The 17,152-nt window shown below is 44.1% G+C and overlaps 3 protein-coding genes across 3 annotated transcripts; 1 reads left to right on the top strand and 2 right to left on the bottom strand.

Annotated features, from left to right (window-relative positions):
• Positions 1 to 2,291: 2,291 nt before the first annotated feature.
• chtf8 (CTF8, chromosome transmission fidelity factor 8 homolog (S. cerevisiae)) lies at positions 2,292 to 3,944 on the bottom strand. The gene is made up of 3 exons (XM_052062218.1): positions 3,777 to 3,944; positions 3,526 to 3,649; positions 2,292 to 3,032 (listed from the first exon to the last, which is right to left on the bottom strand). The coding sequence occupies exons 1-3, from the start codon at positions 3,794 to 3,796 to the stop codon at positions 2,769 to 2,771; spliced, it is 408 nt and encodes a 135-aa protein (XP_051918178.1). The 5' UTR covers positions 3,797 to 3,944; the 3' UTR covers positions 2,292 to 2,768.
• A 70-nt stretch (positions 3,945 to 4,014) lies between these two features.
• On the top strand, positions 4,015 to 11,627 carry utp4 (UTP4 small subunit processome component). The gene is made up of 16 exons (XM_052062065.1): positions 4,015 to 4,457; positions 5,556 to 5,744; positions 5,873 to 5,957; positions 6,090 to 6,179; positions 6,267 to 6,478; positions 6,648 to 6,819; positions 7,458 to 7,549; positions 7,720 to 7,816; positions 8,109 to 8,173; positions 9,249 to 9,374; positions 9,520 to 9,676; positions 10,290 to 10,396; positions 10,478 to 10,573; positions 10,668 to 10,853; positions 10,959 to 11,069; positions 11,371 to 11,627. The coding sequence occupies exons 1-16, from the start codon at positions 4,299 to 4,301 to the stop codon at positions 11,485 to 11,487; spliced, it is 2,061 nt and encodes a 686-aa protein (XP_051918025.1). The 5' UTR covers positions 4,015 to 4,298; the 3' UTR covers positions 11,488 to 11,627.
• Positions 11,628 to 12,555: 928 nt separating this feature from the next.
• Positions 12,556 to 15,336, bottom strand: il17c (interleukin 17c). The gene is made up of 3 exons (XM_052062216.1): positions 14,867 to 15,336; positions 14,542 to 14,771; positions 12,556 to 12,994 (listed from the first exon to the last, which is right to left on the bottom strand). Exons 1-3 carry the CDS (start codon positions 14,882 to 14,884, stop codon positions 12,745 to 12,747), a joined length of 498 nt encoding a protein of 165 aa, XP_051918176.1. The 5' UTR covers positions 14,885 to 15,336; the 3' UTR covers positions 12,556 to 12,744.
• Between the last annotated feature and the right edge of the window lie 1,816 nt (positions 15,337 to 17,152).

Below are 17,152 nucleotides of genomic sequence, written 5' to 3'. Positions count from 1 at the left end.
TAAAAATGTCACGACAGGAGAGCAATTGTTCCGTGCTCCCTTTCTTACGGTTGGTTGTTGACTAGTATACTCTACCTCTCCTTCAAAGTCAGCTAGGATAGGTTCCAGCTCACCTGCAGCCCAAATGACGACAAGCGCCATTGTAAATGTCTGGAAGGATGATCAGACGTTCGGAAATAAAAAATAAATACTGGTACATTAAAAATAAAAAAAATAAAAAGCTTCCGGCGTTGGTGTCACAAAATATACAGTATTTTAACCAACCAGTGGTTCTTAACCTTGTTAGAAGTACCGTACCCAACCAGTTCATATGCACATTCACTGTACCCTTCATTTGTGAAAAATAAAAATATTATTTTTAAATGTTTTTTTTTACAAATTCAAGACATAAAAACATTTGTTAAAAATAGAAAAAAATTACAAAAAAATTCAAGTCATAAATTGACTTGAAGTTTTTTTTAATTGTGCACAAAATGAACCAGCCCGTGATGGCCAAGCGGGCGTGTCATAACTAAATTACATGTTGTGTCGGGTGTGTCTTAACCTCCATGACAGAGGCTCCATCTCATCGATCAGATCGAATCACCGAACCCCCAGGGTTCAATCGAACACAGGTTAAGAACCACTGATATATACAGTACACTCGCCTGACTTGTGTGCGGGCAGCGTAGGATCGGTTCCCACTCAGTGACGGTGTGAACGTGGGTGTGTATGGATATTATGTGTACCCTGACTGGCGACCAGTTGCCGGGTTACTCCGCCTTTCGCCCGGAGTCAGCTGGGATAGGCTCCAGCACTTCCCGCAACCCTCTTCAGGAGAAGAATTGTTGAAAATGGATGGATAACCTACATATAAACTACAAGTTTTCAAAATTTCCCCTCAGGAATCTACTCCATTCCTGGCCTTTTCTTCTACGCCATCATGCTCTGACGTCACAGCAATTTTCTTGGTCACGTCATCAAAATGGATCCCCCTTGTGACGCCCCTGATCTTGGGGAAAAGGGGGAAAACAAACACACGGAGCCAGGTTAGGTGAGTAGGGAGTTGTCTTTTTTTTTCAGTACAGCGATGTTGTTTTCAGTCGGGCAGTCCTGGAACCTTTCTGACACACCACCGAGTATTAAATCATTCCTTTTCATTCAAATCAGCTCCGACACGAATACAGACAACACAGCACTGAGTGTGTGGCCGCCAGTGTGTGTGTGTGTGTGTGTGTGTGTGTGACTGCATGTTAGAGGGAGAGAGGTGAGTGAGAAACGTGAGAAAAGGTGACCGTGAGTGCCACAGCAGCTAAATGAATTGCTCCACTCAGTCTTTTGGGACTAACAGAAAAGCTTTTTTGTCCCTCTGAGGAAACACAGCATGGGAGTCGCCTTCTCCGGAGAAACACAGTACTAATATGTTGACTGTGCCAGAAGCCTCCTCGTGAAACTGATTAGATGTTGAGATATTCTCTCTGAACTATTTTCGCTGAGCTCACTCAACTCATGCTGACCATTCTCATTTCAGTGACACCATTTCAATTAGGCATTCCATGTACTGTATCATTAACCTCCAATGTTGTCACAAATCGCTGACACCTATTAAAATGGACTTGGGAAAACGATGACATTTTGCTGAACTCTTTACATACGGGCAACTTTATATACTGCATATGCTCAATGATAATTTTGCATCTGGACCTATTGAGTCACTGTCGCACCAAATTATGACGTGAAATGCGTCTATTTTCTCAACCGTGTATCCTGCTTACTACACCCTGGACTGACTGCCGGTCAGTCACAGAGCACAGACAGCAGTCACCATCACTGAGTAGGAACTGAACTACCAACCATACCGGCAGTGACTCCCTGTGAATAGAAGACTTTCTTTCCTGTAGTATATTAAATTTAATATAGAGTATTTGTGTTCGATGGTCACATGATATGTTTCTGAGTCATTTCTTGTATTCTGGTAACACAGCAGGCTGGCGGTTTCGCACGCATGCCTCACTGTCTGGCCCCTATTTAAAAGCCGTATATTGTCCATCGGTGTACAGTTGTTGTTCGTCAAAATGTGCACTTCACTGACTGGCAATGATGATAAGCAGTACAGAAAATGGATGAATTGATGGATGTCTTCCCACTCCCCTTCTTCCTCTTCTCTCTGATTGCTGAATGTTGCCAAGGAAACAGCAGTGAGGTACAGAACGGTTAAGCCAATCAACTGATTCAACCTAACTTCTGCTTTTGGGAAGGACCTTATTTGGCCAAAGGCACGTTTCCATGATAGAGAGATAAAATTACACTACTACGTACTATAATGCTTTAATAAAATACCGTTTTTCAAAACAGGCAGCCCACACAATGACAACAGTATTTGAAAATACGTTCCAATAAATCCCTCCCCTCCCCCCTCGCTGCTAGCTTATACAAACAGAAGCAGAGTGTGGAAAATAAACGAGCACCAAAGATAATGAAAGTGTTTTGTTTTTTTCTGACACATGGAAACATCACCAAACAGTCACACTACTGGTAAATATTGCGCCGCTCCAGGCCATCGCCAACCATTATCATTATCAGAAGCTAATGCTGGTCCCGCAGTTAAATATGTGCTAACATGGAATCTCTGCCTAACTTTTAGCTTTGACATGATCGTCAAAGTGGTTCTTTCGCTCTGGAAATTCAGCCAGTCCAGCTCCAGAGACCGAACTACTTGCACGCAAACATTAAAACGCGTTTTCCATAATATATGCTTACACTACATAATAACATGCGGTCCGGCCGCACTATACTTTCTTGGGTACGTTTGTGATGATGGGTTTGGGTCGCGTCTTAAAGATAAGTTTTCTCTTGATGAGTGCAGAAACGGAATAGGAGGTGGATCCGTGCAGCTCTGTTTCCATGGCAACCTGGGAGCCATCATGGCTGCCGGTGCTGCCCAGAACGCCCTGCGATTGGGCAGGATGCTTAGTCAGGACGGCAAAGGCTTTCTCCAATTTGACCAGCTTCCCGTACAATATGTGATGTCCTACTATCAACACGGGCACCCCCTGTTGGGAAAAGAAAGAACAAGGGACAGATGAAAGATCGAGGGAGAACGGAGAACTAGGAGCTCTGATTGAACCAAACTGAACAGAAAAGAGCTGGGCAGGGGTCAGGTTTTTAACAACCTAGTCAAATCCTATCCATTTGTGTTCATATTGTATTTAATTGAAAGATGTTTGTTGTTTTTTTTCTCTTTCTCCTTTCTTCTTTCTTCATACATTCTTGCTGCTGGAGGCTGTAAATTTCCCCAGTGTGGGACGAATAAAGGATATCTTATCTTAAATTCAATTAATTAATTAATATTTTTTTATTGCGTTTCAAGTGATTCATTCTATTACAAGTGACACATTAAAAATAAGTTTAGCTCCGTATAGGGCTTTGTATAGCAGCGATATTGGATTAGTGTCATTAATAACACTGTATTTTGGTTATTGAGTGTTGTTCAGTGTCAGTGTAAACAATCTCCTGTTATCAAGTTGAAAACTGTTCATCGTTTACCTCTTGGGTGTAGATCAGGTCTCCCATCACGCTTCCCGCGAGGCCCGAGTTATGTCTGGATATCATCTCTCCCTGCAGCTCGATCAACAGCCACTCCGGAGGACTGCTGCCATCAACACTCCCTCTACAAAGGCAGTCATCAACCAGAAGAATACACAGTGACACGTTGTATTGGTATTCCATGTCATTACTGTACAAACGGTACTTGGTGGACTAAAAACTTTGTCAAAGATAGTTCGTTCACATCTTACCTTATGACTATTTGAACCATTGTGCACACCCGTACTTCTCAATATATTAAAGAAGTACAAACGATCAGTAAACTGCGGACGCATTCAAAATAAACGCAGCTAACCATATATACCGTATAGTGGAGCGAAAAGTAAAATCCAAATCCAAATCGTTGACACAAGTCACGTTTCCCGCCAGCGGAATGGGTCCTCCGACCAGTGACGTAGTTCCGGTAGTAGTGGGTGGCTTCTTTATCACTTCCGGGTCAGAGGATTTCAACGTGGCTTCCCATGTCTTCCCAGCGTGTGTAAATTCTTTCAAAGTTGTGCGAGCCTCTATGATAACGCGGAAAAGCTGCCTCTACCGTCAGGTAGCACATTGTTTTGTATCTTGAACTGTTTTTTTCCGGTCACCTTACAAGCGCTATTGTTCGACATGTTGGCGGTTTAAACCGCTAGCACAGACCAAATTCAACGTGTTTGCCAACCTCCCATACTCGTGTTGAGAAGCCACCTGCGGGTGGTTCTCCCCTTTTGGAGAAAATGGGTGAGTTTAAGGTGCACCGCGTTCGTTTCTTCGACTACATGCCCAGCTCTATCCGAGCCATGGCGTTCAATTGCCGCACCGAGAGGCTTGCGGTGGCCCGGGCTGACGGAACGGTGGAGGTCTTTAACTTCACAGACAACTACTTCCAAGAGAAGGTAAGATTTGGACACAATTCACTCTCGTACATATTTAAAATTGCTCCGTAAGCATGAACTGTCGCACTATTACCCCCTCGTGACACCAGACGCGTCTGCAGCGTTTAGTTTTGTTAAGCAGCATTTTTTTCCCATTTAGTCGATCAGTTTTAAAATAGCAAGTTCATAAATTACAATTTCATGGTAAATGTGGCATTCATTTAACCAAGCAAATATTCAACCACTAAAACGAATCGTCCTGTCCAGAACTCTTAAGTACTTTTTTTGGCTCAGGAATGCAAGTGAGGAACTTTTATTTGGTCTTGATCAAGAGGTCACGATCATAATTAGTTGTGCAACGATTAAACGACAACTAATCAATCATCAAATGAATCAGTAATTATTTTGGATAAGCAATTAATCGTTTAGAGACCTTGTTAAATCAAAATTGTAACCAATCCTCCGGATTTCACAGTAAAATATTCTGAGATTTCTGTAGTCCTCCATTAAGGCAGACTGATCAACACCAAAAAAAAAGACATTTGCAAATATCTGCTTTTATTTTGGAAAATAATAATCAGTTTCTGCTGATTTTCTGGTGGGAGTAATGGACCGAACCTGTAAAATAATGATCATTTGTGCATTTTCTACACTGCCAATTTACAGTAATGTCCTGTTTTTGAATAAAAGGATTGAAATGAACACATAAAAAAAAGTCCAATTCATAAAATCCCTAAAAATTATTCACAGCTTAATTGATTCTTAAAATAATTGTAAGCTCCCTAATCATACTTGTATTATTTGGAATTGCTTTAGTGTATTTTGTGAGTTCTTTTATGTTGCTGTACACAAGCAAAAGAGTACATCCTTATATTTGAGAGTCAGGTTCTAACTCTAGAAAAACCTCAAAGTTTAGCTGTATAAATGAAATGTAACTGTTCGGGAAATGGGCTAATGCTTTTGCCACAGTTAAGCAATGTTGTCACACTTAAAGGAAAAATGCTCAATTGCTAATGGTGTTCCGGAACTGATAAATTACAGTTTTCATTGTTTTGGTTAACGGCTCCTTGTGCATGCGCATTGAATTCTGCGGTGACCAATTCTGCTATTGTGGTCCAGGTGATCCCCGGTCGGGATAACGCGGGCATTGAGGCTCTGTGCTGGGTGGGTCAGCGTCTCTTCAGTGCTGGTTTGCGTGGTGAGATCACAGAGTATGACCTGGAGAACTTGAAGCCCAAGTGCAGCGTGGATGCTTACGGGGGTCCGATCTGGACCATCAGCTGCAACAGCACGGGAACGCTGCTGGCGGTAAGTCAGCACGTTATGGGTCACTTATTTCTTTAGCATGTGGGGTTTTTTCTCCCCCCCCCCCCACCGCGATGAATCAATATGTAAATGTTGTCATTTGGAGTGACTATGTGTATTTTTTGTGTCAGGTTGGATGTGAAGATGGGACAGTGAAGATATTTGAAATACTGGAAGACAGAATTCAGTTTCAGAGGAGCTTTGACAGGCAGAAATGTAAGACTTTTTTTTTTTTGGACAGTTTTTGAGAAAACCTTTTCTCGCTTCTCTGTCATTCTGCCAACGCATACACACGGTTGGACAGTAATGTCGTTATATTGTACTTATGTCTGTTACTGTGATCTGGAGGTCGCATCATCAGTCTTTCCTGGCATCCCTCCGGCAAGCTGCTGGCTGCTGGCGCGATGGACACGATCCGAATATTTGATGTTGAGACTGGTAAATTGCTACAAACTTGACACTATTTTTTTTTAGCAAATAATTAAACCCCCGATGACCCTTATGAATTGATTCCCCTTATTTCAGGTCACAGCATTCACAGAATGCACGTTGAAAGACTTGTGGGAGCTTCCAAAAGCAGGGAGGTTGTCGTTTGGAGTGTCGTCTTCTTATCCAATCACACGATCGTTAGCGGCGATTCTGCCGGAAAGGTCCAGATGTGGGACGGAATTACAGGAACGCTTGTCCACACTCACCTCGTCACCAAGTGGGACGTGCTTGCTCTTTCTGTCTCCCAGGCAAGTCAAACATTTCGGACACACATTTTTCAAATGGAAGCATCATTTTAGTCAAAATACGCGCAATACACGTGCAAAATAGAGATGCAAATTTTATTGTCAAGATGCTGGACTGCTGCACGATCTGAACGTTGCCGCTAGAATCACTGTGCTAAATGGTTCTTCACAGGATGAAAGCAGTCTCATAGCCGGGACATCAGAAGGCACCGTGGTCCAGTTCCAGTTTCTTTCTCGCACCGTCAACCAACAGGATAAGGACTGGGTGCGAACCAGAACCTTTAAAAACCACACGCACGACGTGAGGGCGCTGGTTCACACTGAGATTTCTGTGGTTTCTGGAGGTCAGTTGTGGTTGGTTTGATTTATATTTTGATGCTTTTTATCTAGAATCTTTGACTTGTGGTAATATTTATTTGGAATGGTCTTGTTAGTGGCCCGGTAGTCCAGTGGTTAGCACGTCGGCTTCACAGTGCAGAGGTACCGGGTTCGAATCCAGCTCCGGCCTCCCTGTGTGGAGTTTGCATGTTCTCCCGGGGCCTGCGTGGGTTTTCTCCGGGTGCTCCGGTTTCCTCCCACATTCCAAAAACATGCATGGTAGGCTGATAGGACGCTCTAAATTGTCCCTAGGTGTGAGTGTGAGTGCGGATGGTTGTTCGTTTCTGTGTGCCCTGCGATTGGCTGGCAACCGATTCAGGGTGTCCCCCGCCTACTGCCCGGAGACGGCTGGGATGGGCTCCAGCACCCCCCGCGACCCTAGTGAGGATCAAGCGGCTTGGAAGATGAATGAATGGTCTTGTTAGTTATGCTTTTTTTTTTTTTACCATTCGATTTTTTTTTCTTCATTTTCACATAAAACGTCAATGTCTTCTTCAGTTCACAACCCAATAATGCCCTCCCCAATTGAACTTGAATCTGACACTTGTTATAAATCGAAAGTGGGTACAGTCCAATGTTTTTTTTTCTCGGCGTCTCCTTTCAGGTATGGATACCCAGGTCGTAGTACGACCCCTGCTGGACAAGGTGGAAAAGAACACCCAAGAATCGGCTCTACGTAAAATAGTCTTCCCTCACGTAAGTACTGTACTTTACTACTCGAGGGAATTCATGTTGGATTCGGTACATCCAGTTAGCCACATGTCATTTTTAATATGAGAATGGATCATTTGCAATATATTATTTGACAGTCAGCCGCACATCGAACAAAATACAGAGCGTGGCGTCTTGTTGATTTTCCCACGCAGAGGAGTCTCGTGTGCTGTGCCAAGAAGTCTGGGCTGCTGCTGTTCCAGTTCTCTGATCATCTCGAGCTGTGGAGACTAGGAGAAAGTGAGGGGCAGGGTGAGAGGACAATAACACGCCGATTCTGATGCATACGCCTCATTTTGGAGACGAACACGTACAGTAATAAATTTGTAAACGTGCGGTTATTTATAGTTGCTTGTCACACGTCAAGTCGAAAGCTCAGACGGTATACCACAGAGCACTTGCTAGCCACCAATAAAGACTGACAAGCCTAACCGTTGCTTTTAAAGTGTGTCACCAAAGATGACTATTGCCTCTGAAACAATTAATACACTTTAAAACACTTTATATTGGGAGCGAGTATAATGTCGTCGCTGTTTGTTATCAGGAAAACCCGGCGAGAGTCTACTTGTGAAGAAGAAACCGGAGAAACTGATTCATCTGAAAAGGAAGGTGTGTCCTGTCGAGTTCAATTTCACATGACCAACGCGTAGTGGTCAAGAGCTCACGGGACAATATAGTGTCGCGTGGGATGGACAGATAAAATGCAATGCAATTTTGACGTCAATATTGCAGAACTGTACAAGATGATAATAATAATACATTTTATTTATAAGCGCCTTTCAAGACACCCAAGCACACTTTACAATAACAAAAAATAATCTAAAAAGTCAGCAGATCAAGTAGACAAATTCTAAATGCACCGTACAGTATTTTCACGACCATACAGTGCACTCTATTAAGAGGCAACGGGTCAGTTACGGGTGCTATTTCCGTATTTAACACACACAACACGTGCTGCATCATTGGACGCAGATGTGGTCAAACGTATACTCGAATCAAAAAATATGGTAGCATGTATCCACACTAGCGTATTTTTTAAAGTCAGCAGGAGCACAACCGAATTTGGTTGTACTTGATTGAAGTAAGGCGGCCCGGTAGTCCAGTGGTTAGCACGTGGGCTTCACAGTGCAGAGGTACCGGGTTCGATTCCAGCTCCGGCCTCCCTGTGTGGAGTTTGCATGTTCTCCCCTGGGCCTGCGTGGGTTTTCTCCGGGTGCTCCGGTTTCCTCCCACATTCCAAAAACATGCGTGGCAGGCTGATTGAACACTCTAAATTGTCCCGAGGTGTGAGTGTGAGTGCGAATGGTTGTTCGTCTCTGTGTGCCCTGCGATTGGCTGGCAACCGATTCAGGGTGTCCCCCGCCTACTGCCCGAAGACAGTTGGGATAGGCTCCAGCACCCCCCGCGACCCTAGTGAGGATCAAGCGGCTCGGAAGATGAATGAATTGATTGAAGTATTTCAGGGTGCCTATTACATCGATTGCGATGGGCCGATAGCTCGCGGACTGGTCCCAAGTCGTTCGCAAAGAGTATAAAGGAGAAAAACAAACATTTGTGCGTCTCTGTGCATGTTTGTAATCTGTATTTTTTGTCTTGAAGAGCTAATCGGTAGAGACGAAATATCTTGCTCGCAGCCAGTTCCAACTCTACCGATAAGCCGTGACGTGTGCGCTGATGCGTGCAGGGCGAAGATCATATCCGCTGCAGTGCTCTGTCGCCATGCGGAGAGTGGCTGGCGTACTCGACCGTCTCCGGCGTTCGTCTGTACACGCTACAGATCGACCACCACGGCAACATTCGTATCACAAAGGTACGGATTTCATTGCCGACGTGACAAATGTGATTTGGTGACTTGTCGCATAACCACCTGACGCATCTCATGGATATTGGTCTGCATGTCATGACCCGGGTGACCTCTTGCCTGTTTTTTTTTTTCTGCCCCCCCCCCCCCATAGGTTTCGAAACTACCCAAGATCCTGAACTCAGCCCAGCAGCTTTGCTTTTCTTTCGATTCCGCCAAACTCTTTGCATCCTGCAGCCAGTCATCGGTCCTCGTGGTTTCGCTCAGCCGCTCCGAATGCAAATATGTTCACACCCTCAACCCTCAGCCAGGTGAAATTAACTTTTTTTTTTGTCTGGACCCATTTGAGTTGGTTATCGTTGGGGGGAGGGGGGTTGCATTCCAGACCTAAGTGACTGATCAAGTATTTATTAGAGCTGTGTCTATTGTCGGGCTGCCACAAATTATTTTGAATCGTCGACTTGTCATCAACAGTAATTGCAAGTCGTCGACTAATCGTATCGTTTGTAAAATTGCATATGCAGCCGCTCTTATATCACCATCATTGCCTTACAGCTTGAATTATTTAAGCCGGGTTCGAATTCGTAACGATAGACAATTAAAATGATGGCATCGTCAACTTTTATCAAGCTTGCAGCTCATTTCTGACACGTTTATAAATGAAAGCGCAACTTCAACTGAAGGCCGTGCTGCGCCCTTCATGTTTGTAGCTAGAAATGTTCAGTGCGTTTTAAAATGGAACCAAAAACGATACACTATGCAGAGTTGAGCTCATAAAGTGAAATTAAAAGTGGTAAACTCGCCTCTCGTGTGCAGCCCACACACTCACAAAATCACCGAATCCATAAAAAAAAGGATCCGCGATATAACAAAAGCCGACTGATTAAGCGGTCGTCACGAGCACGTACGTTTGTTGTGGTTCAGCTTCCAGACACCCGGTCCACCTGTTGCACGCCAGTGATGACGGCAAGTGGCTCGTTGCAGCCAACACGGGCTTTGAGATCCACGTTTACAACCTTCAAAAGCTGAAGGTGATGTGAGATTTTTATTTTATTTTTTTTTTTCTTTTCCGTACACGAAATGAGCTTGTTGCTATTTGCTCGCGCACGTAGCTTCACTGCACGGTGCCGGCGTACAGCTCCTGCCCGACCGCCTTGGCCATCAACCCCGCCACCAGAGACCTCATCATAGCGCACGCTGACCAGCAGGTGAATTTATAATCTTAGAATACCCCAAATGAATCGTGCCCTCACATTACGTGTGCCCATCTGGCGTGTGTGTGTGTGCATTTCTCCCATGCAGATATTTGAGTTCTCTCTAGTGCAAAAAGAATACACCGATTGGAGTCGCAAGCTGCAGAAACAAGGGCTGCACCCTCTGTGGTTGCAGAGGGACACGCCCATCACCCGCGTCACCTTCAATCCCAAGAACTCGGCTCATATTCTTCTGCACGATATGTTTATGTTCTGCGTGGTCGACAAGAGCCTGGTGCGTGAAGCCGCCAAAAGCCGCCGGCGTCGTCGCCTCGTATCGTGACGAGTATTGTAAATTCGAGTTAACAGGGGGGGCCGTTTTTTTGTCGACCACATATAGCCCCTCCCTGAAGCGAGGTCTCAGCTCTCCAACCAGATGACACTCAGGAGTCTTCCGGAGTCTGAGAGGATAAGACACAGCCACGCATTCAAGATGTGTAAAAGCTTTCAGGTACCCTTTGGATGCTTACGGTACATTTCTTAAGAAGGGGGGCGAAATGTAGGCATGCATACTGGCTGAAAAAAATTTTTTTTTTTGCCCTTGTCAATCAACAAAAGCCAACTTTTGAATTTACTGCAATGTCATTTGAGAACATTGTGCAGACCTCAAATGTCGACATTGAGAATTTTGCACTATTTTAAGATTTTAGGCCGCTCCTCTAATATAAGAACGACACTAAAAATAATCTTAGGTGTTGTTTAGTGAATCGTGGGTAACAGAATTGACGTTTTACACTTTGCTCCCCCTGCAGTACCTCTTGAGTTTGACTCTGCTGGATGACCAGTCCCTAGTTGTGGTGGAGCGCCCCCTGACGGACATCCAATCTCAGCTGCCTGCACCCGTACGACAGAAGAAGTTTGCCACATAAACAAAAGCACAGGAAAAAAAAAACGGGCTTTTGCCCGCTACAGATTTCGTGAGGCCAAAGCTTTGTCGGACCACATCCCAAAAATAGCCGAAGGTTTCCACTTTGTTTAAGCGTTTTGATAAATAAACAATCCAACCGTTTTCCGTCCTCTTATCATTTTGAGTGTTCACTATGCTCACAAGAGGGAACTTAATATGCACCGGTTAGTCTGCCTTATTCAAGAATGACACCATTTTTTTTCTCAAGGGGGGAACGTGAAGGAAGCAGTTGTGGTTCTCGCCAACATTGCCCAAACCGATTCTACCGTGAACACTCTCCTTTGGCTGGTCCAAGTTTGGAGACAAGTCAATGTGTCGGTGTGAAGTTACCCGGCACATGTGTGAAAGTATTTGCAACACGTCAAGTGATATTTTATATATTTATTATTCCTTCAATTGTATTCCGTTTTTAACTTATGATCGATAGAATGTCCCGAGGGGATTGCGGCGGCAAAGGAGCTCAAACTGTATGGGAACGGCTGCGGCGCACTTTCACAGAAGTGGAAATTGCAACGGCAATTAAAGAGGGATGGGTGACTCGTGGCTTTTGTATTTCTTGTACGGCGTCACATCTTATCCCCAATTGTGCAAAGCGTCATTATTGCTTATGGCGTAAATGATGAGAAATGTCGATGGAGCTACAGGACAGGTTGTTCATGCTGCGAACGACACGAGTATCGAAAGTCAATAACGCAATAAAAAACGTCATCATAGCGTTTATTCTGGTTGAAGCTAACCATACAATTCCTGTTGACTTGGATCAAGTCCCACTGGGACAATACGAACACCATATCAGCATCGATACATAAATTCACCGGCTTCAAAAGTCAGATCTTCATTCATTCACTCCCAAATCATCTCAACCTTGCGGAAAAAGATCAAATGAGTCCAGTATGCTGTATGTTACAATATTAGAACATCTTCATGAAAAACAAAGTGTTTTGAGAAATATCTGGGGTACTTAAGACACGAAAAAAAAAATGCAGCTCTGTCAACGTGACCAAATAAATAAATAAATAGCATCCAATAAATAAAAGGCTTGTTCAGCTTTGAGCCTTTTTAAGTCTGACTGAATTGTGGCAACAAAAAAATTAAAATAAAGTTTATAACGATCAACTCTCATTGTTCTGGCGTATGCCGTCATTCTAAAACGATCCTGGCGTCCACGATCCAGGCAGAGATCAAAGTCGACCTTGCAAGAAGCGTGCCAAGTGGTGATTTACACCAGGTGGGGTCGAGCACAAGTGCAACCCACCGTCACATCCACCGAGACCGGCTTCAAGTAGTACTTTTGCCCGTCAGTGCAGCGCTCCCGCTTGAGAAACACCCTGGTCTGGCTGAGGGGAACCGAGTTGTAGTCGTGGCTCAGCTCGGGGGTCGTCCCTTGGTTCTTGATCATGATGCACCCGGAGCACAGACACTGAGCTTCAACGTAAGTGGACGGGTAGTGGTCCTTCATGGGTTTCCATCTGGAGAAAAAAAACGGCGCAGCAAAGGTGAGAATCAGAATCGTCTTGATTGGCCAAGTATGTGGAACACGCAAGGAATTTGTCTCCGGTACCCCGAGTATCATCAATAACAAGCAACTACGATAAACAAGGACACGACAAATAGGTATTTGCGCAACATCTTTTAAGTGTGTAAAATTGGCAATGTGCTTTCGAGTTGGACTCGTTCCATTTCGTCTAGTGAGAGCATTCTCCCCACCTGTTGTTTAACTGTAGTATCCGCGATCGCGTTTGACTGATGACAAATGAAACGCAAGTCGCGGGATGATGAAAGCCCGGGAATGCCGCCGCGACACGGCATGACGCAACTTTGCTAAGAAATACATTGCGTCAGGTTGCGAGTCCTTTTAAGTCCCGGGCGGGACTTTCCCCCTTCGGGTGATCACACGAACGCGTCATAATGGCGAGAGAGTGAGTGACACCGGAGGCTCAAATTAAAAGTGAGAATCGCAGGAAAGAAACAAAGGGACATCAGTCTGTCATTTTGTCATTGCGTGAGGTGAGTAAATCAAAACATCTGAGGTCATGTTTTGGATCTTTGTTTTAAGGAGGCGGGGAAAGATGGTTTCAAACACCCGCATTCTTCCACCGAGGGGTAAAAGACGTGTCACTTCAGGAAATCTGGCATGGAATGGATAATCTAATAAACAACAGAACTCATAAACACTTACGGCGACTCGGCTTTCAAGACGAATTTCATGAATACGGTAACTTCAAATCTTGAAAGGTGAACTTAATGAACCTTCTTGAAAATATTGAATGTCCAATTATTTTTTTTAATGCTTCGCTATTATTATTATTATCGAACTTGCTATGCTTTGACAAGGAGTAGAATGGCAAAATTCATTTCTCAGGTCAAGGACGTTCACCTCGGTGACTTTCGGTGACTCTTCCAGTCTCGCTGTATTAACTCGTTGACGAGACCGACTCTGACCTATGAACACGCTCTTGAGCAATTGTTAGGGTGTCGTCTTTGTCTGATGGTGTCAAACGGTCAAGATGACGATGAAGAAAAGGGCTCAAATATGACTTTTGATCTAGCCAGGAAGTATATCGGTCCAAAGTACTGCAACAGTGTACATTTGCATTCAAAAGACTGAATTAAAGTAATATTCTACTCTGCGCTACGCCGTAGTTTTAGGGGTGCTATACACCTGCCACGAATCTGCGCAGCCCTTGCAGCATTTTATTTGACATCTTAAAATATTACAATTTTAACCCTGGAGAACCCACGCGGGGTCAAATTTGGCCCCTATAAATTATGCTACTCAAATGCTAGTTTTAAATCCCAAAGGGTCCAATTTGGCCCTAATTCTAAATTAGGATTCAAGCATTGAATAAACATTATGTGGGTGTTCGGTGAACATATAGCAGTCATTTAATGTATAGTTCATTGTTTTCCAGCTAAGATAATTAAGAGCCAATTCCAGGTCTCATTTGCAACGCGGGTCTTTTCTTTTCTACAGGACTGGCACAAGCATGCAGATAAGGATGACGAACATACTTACACATATCTCCAGGGAGACAGGGACCTCTGCTCCAGGTCCCAAGACATGAAGAGGTCCAGGGGGCACCTGAAGGGGGAGTCGTGGGCCACCGCCCCCCGGGGCTCCGGAGGCTGCGGGTAGTGACCCGCCAGCTTCCTGTGGGCCACCTTGCTCAGCTCCTGCTCCTCGTAGCAGCGTTTGCGGTTGGATGTCCACGCGGGCCCCACCATGAGGACCACTATGGCCATCAACTGTGGGAGTGGGGGGGGGGGGGGGGGGGGTGCAGACCGGCTTAGAAGTAAGACCGGAAACGGGACGGCCAACTGACGTGCACTCACTCACTCACCTGAGTCAGTCCGCCCATCTCTCGTGGTTCGCCTCGTCTGCTGTGTGTTGCCGGCAGACATGCTCGAGTCTTTATTAGACTGGGAAGTTACGTTGGCATGAGGAAATGGAAAGCTGGAAACGCTGCTCGGAGATGGAGTTTGGGTAACTTCCAACTTCCACGCACCCCCCCCCCCCCCCCACGCCGAGACCGCGGTTATGGATATTTACAGGTGAGATCACGTGATTGTCTATTTTTAGCTCACGGCTACCTTTTTTAATTGTTCAACAAATACAGAAGACAATGTCCAAGATGACGCCATTTTACGTCACGAAGCGTGCGCTTTATTACTCAACAAAGTACTGTTTAACCAGAGCATTTGTGAGGATGTGGCAAGGAGGAGCGCGTCGCTTTTAGAACGCGTCGATGATAGTTCGACCGCTTTTTTAAAATTAATATGTCCCTCGCAGTGATGAATACAATCAATGAACGATAGGGTTTAGGCTCCAGTGAGAGCAAATTTCAGACAAAAGTCCCGACTTGTAAATTGACTTGTCCACTGACTGTGCTTACCTGTCAATCAAATCAAACCTCCCTTCAAAACCTTGGCAAAATGGATGCCATCATATTTCTCATGCCTGTTCCATGTTTGAGTCGCAAAAATGTCTGCTTAAAGTCCTACCGGTTGAAGATTTAAAGTGCATCTGAAATTCAAAAATAAGATAAGATATCCTTTATTCGTCCCACACTGGGGAAATTTACAGCCTCCAGCAGCAAGAATGTATGTAGAAAGAAGAAAGAAGAAAGAGAAAAAAACAACAAACATCTTTCAATTAAATGCAATATGAACACAAAATGGATAAATAACATTAAATCCTTAATTTAACTATAACTACTTTTTGACTGACCATGTCAAACTATACGATACTGAAAAATACAATTACATAAAAGCAATAACTAATAATGCATTCGAACTAATCACCAAGAGTATCTCGTGAGCACAGTATTTAAAAAAAAAAACGTTAACCAGCAAAACAAAAATATATAAAATGATTGGTGTGTTTGTTGTTGTTGTTGTTGTTGTTTTTTAATTGAACATAAAACATATACAGTCATAATTTGACAGAAAATAAGGTAGATAAAATAGTAAAAATTGATTTTAAAAATCAAAGACGATGTCTGGATTAATGGCTACATTGAGCACGTTTTGCGAGGTTTGAAGCAGCAACTCTCGGCTCCTGCTCAATGTGTAGCCGGGACCTGTATTTCAGTTGACTGAAGTAGCAGTCACAAAGCGGCATGATTGTTGGCAATATTCGGCACGTTTTCGCTGTGCTACGTACATCTTACGTACTACATACACCTTAAAATGCTCCCTGCGCAAACTCTGCCAATGAGAGCGCCACTGCCCCCTAACGTAGTGGAGGTGCAACTGCACGTTATTTTAGGACGGTAAAAAAAAATCAAAAAGCATGTTCCCCCAGGTCAAACGCGCCCGCCTTGACGGAGCCTCGCGCCCTCTTAAGCGAAGATACATTTTCAGGGTTTCAGCATACCGAGATGGGCATCAATGGTGTCAAATAACCGCTGGTGCGAAGACGTCAAATTCTTATGACGTGGAAGGTGTGCGACTTCTCTCATCTGTTTTAGTCAACAATAAAGACTTGACACCATTCCATTCACCGTCACTTTCTGCACATCTGCGGATCTTACTGCTTTCACGGCCAATTACCAATTGGTGAAATTACTCAGCAACTCTTTTTCCTTCTTTCTTTCCAGCATTCCGATACAAGTTGAACTTGATTTCAAGAAAGACGGCTGAACACCATTTCGCTTTACACACCGTGTCATCGTAGTAGGTGTCAAATTTCATGTCGGTATTTTAAGTACCTGTCAAATGTCTGTCAGTATGTTTTCTCCAGAGGGAAGTTTTGAGTGTTCCCCAGGGCCCACCTGTATTTCATTTTTCAGTCCTCAGAAGACAAGCAAACGGCTGGTTCTTCCATGAATACATTTAAATTTGTCACACCACAACCTTTGTAGCCATTTAAAAAAAAGCACATCCATGCCTACTCATAAATTCATCATCACCCTGTTTCTCTCTGTACTGAATATAGCCAATAAGTGTATGTTCCCCCTCAAATTCCCTAATGATGACTAAAACGATGAAGTAACTCATGTGGACAACCTAAATAAAGGAGAAATTCTTCAACCTTTTGCCCTCTCACCTTTCACTTCCCAATGACAAATCTTTACAGAAAAGCCAAAAAGGAAATGCCAGCAGGGGCCAACCTCTCATAAAACACA

Source organism: Hippocampus zosterae, chromosome 3, assembly GCF_025434085.1.
Source record: "Hippocampus zosterae strain Florida chromosome 3, ASM2543408v3, whole genome shotgun sequence".
Lineage (NCBI taxonomy): Eukaryota > Metazoa > Chordata > Actinopteri > Syngnathiformes > Syngnathidae > Hippocampus > Hippocampus zosterae.
Note: the sequence above shows the minus strand (reverse complement) of the source record. Positions and strands in the feature narration are given on the sequence as shown.

Bases quoted from the DNA above. Each gene is read 5' to 3' on its own strand.
- il17c (XM_052062216.1), bottom strand. The intron at 12,995-14,541 runs GTAAGTATGTTC...TTTTTTCTCCAG, and splicing joins CTGTCTCCCTGGAGATATGT to ATGGAAACCCATGAAGGACC.
- chtf8 (XM_052062218.1), bottom strand. From the start codon at position 3,796: ATGGTTCAAATAGTCATAAG. The intron at 3,650-3,776 runs GTAAGATGTGAA...CTGCCTTTGTAG, and splicing joins ATGGTTCAAATAGTCATAAG to AGGGAGTGTTGATGGCAGCA. The intron at 3,033-3,525 runs GTAAACGATGAA...TTTTCCCAACAG, and splicing joins ACCTGATCTACACCCAAGAG to GGGGTGCCCGTGTTGATAGT.
- utp4 (XM_052062065.1), top strand. From the start codon at position 4,299: ATGGGTGAGTTTAAGGTGCACCGCGTTCGTTTCTTCGACTACATGCCC. The intron at 10,574-10,667 runs GTGAATTTATAA...TCTCCCATGCAG, and splicing joins TAGCGCACGCTGACCAGCAG to ATATTTGAGTTCTCTCTAGT. The intron at 10,854-10,958 runs GTGCGTGAAGCC...GACCACATATAG, and splicing joins GCGTGGTCGACAAGAGCCTG to CCCCTCCCTGAAGCGAGGTC.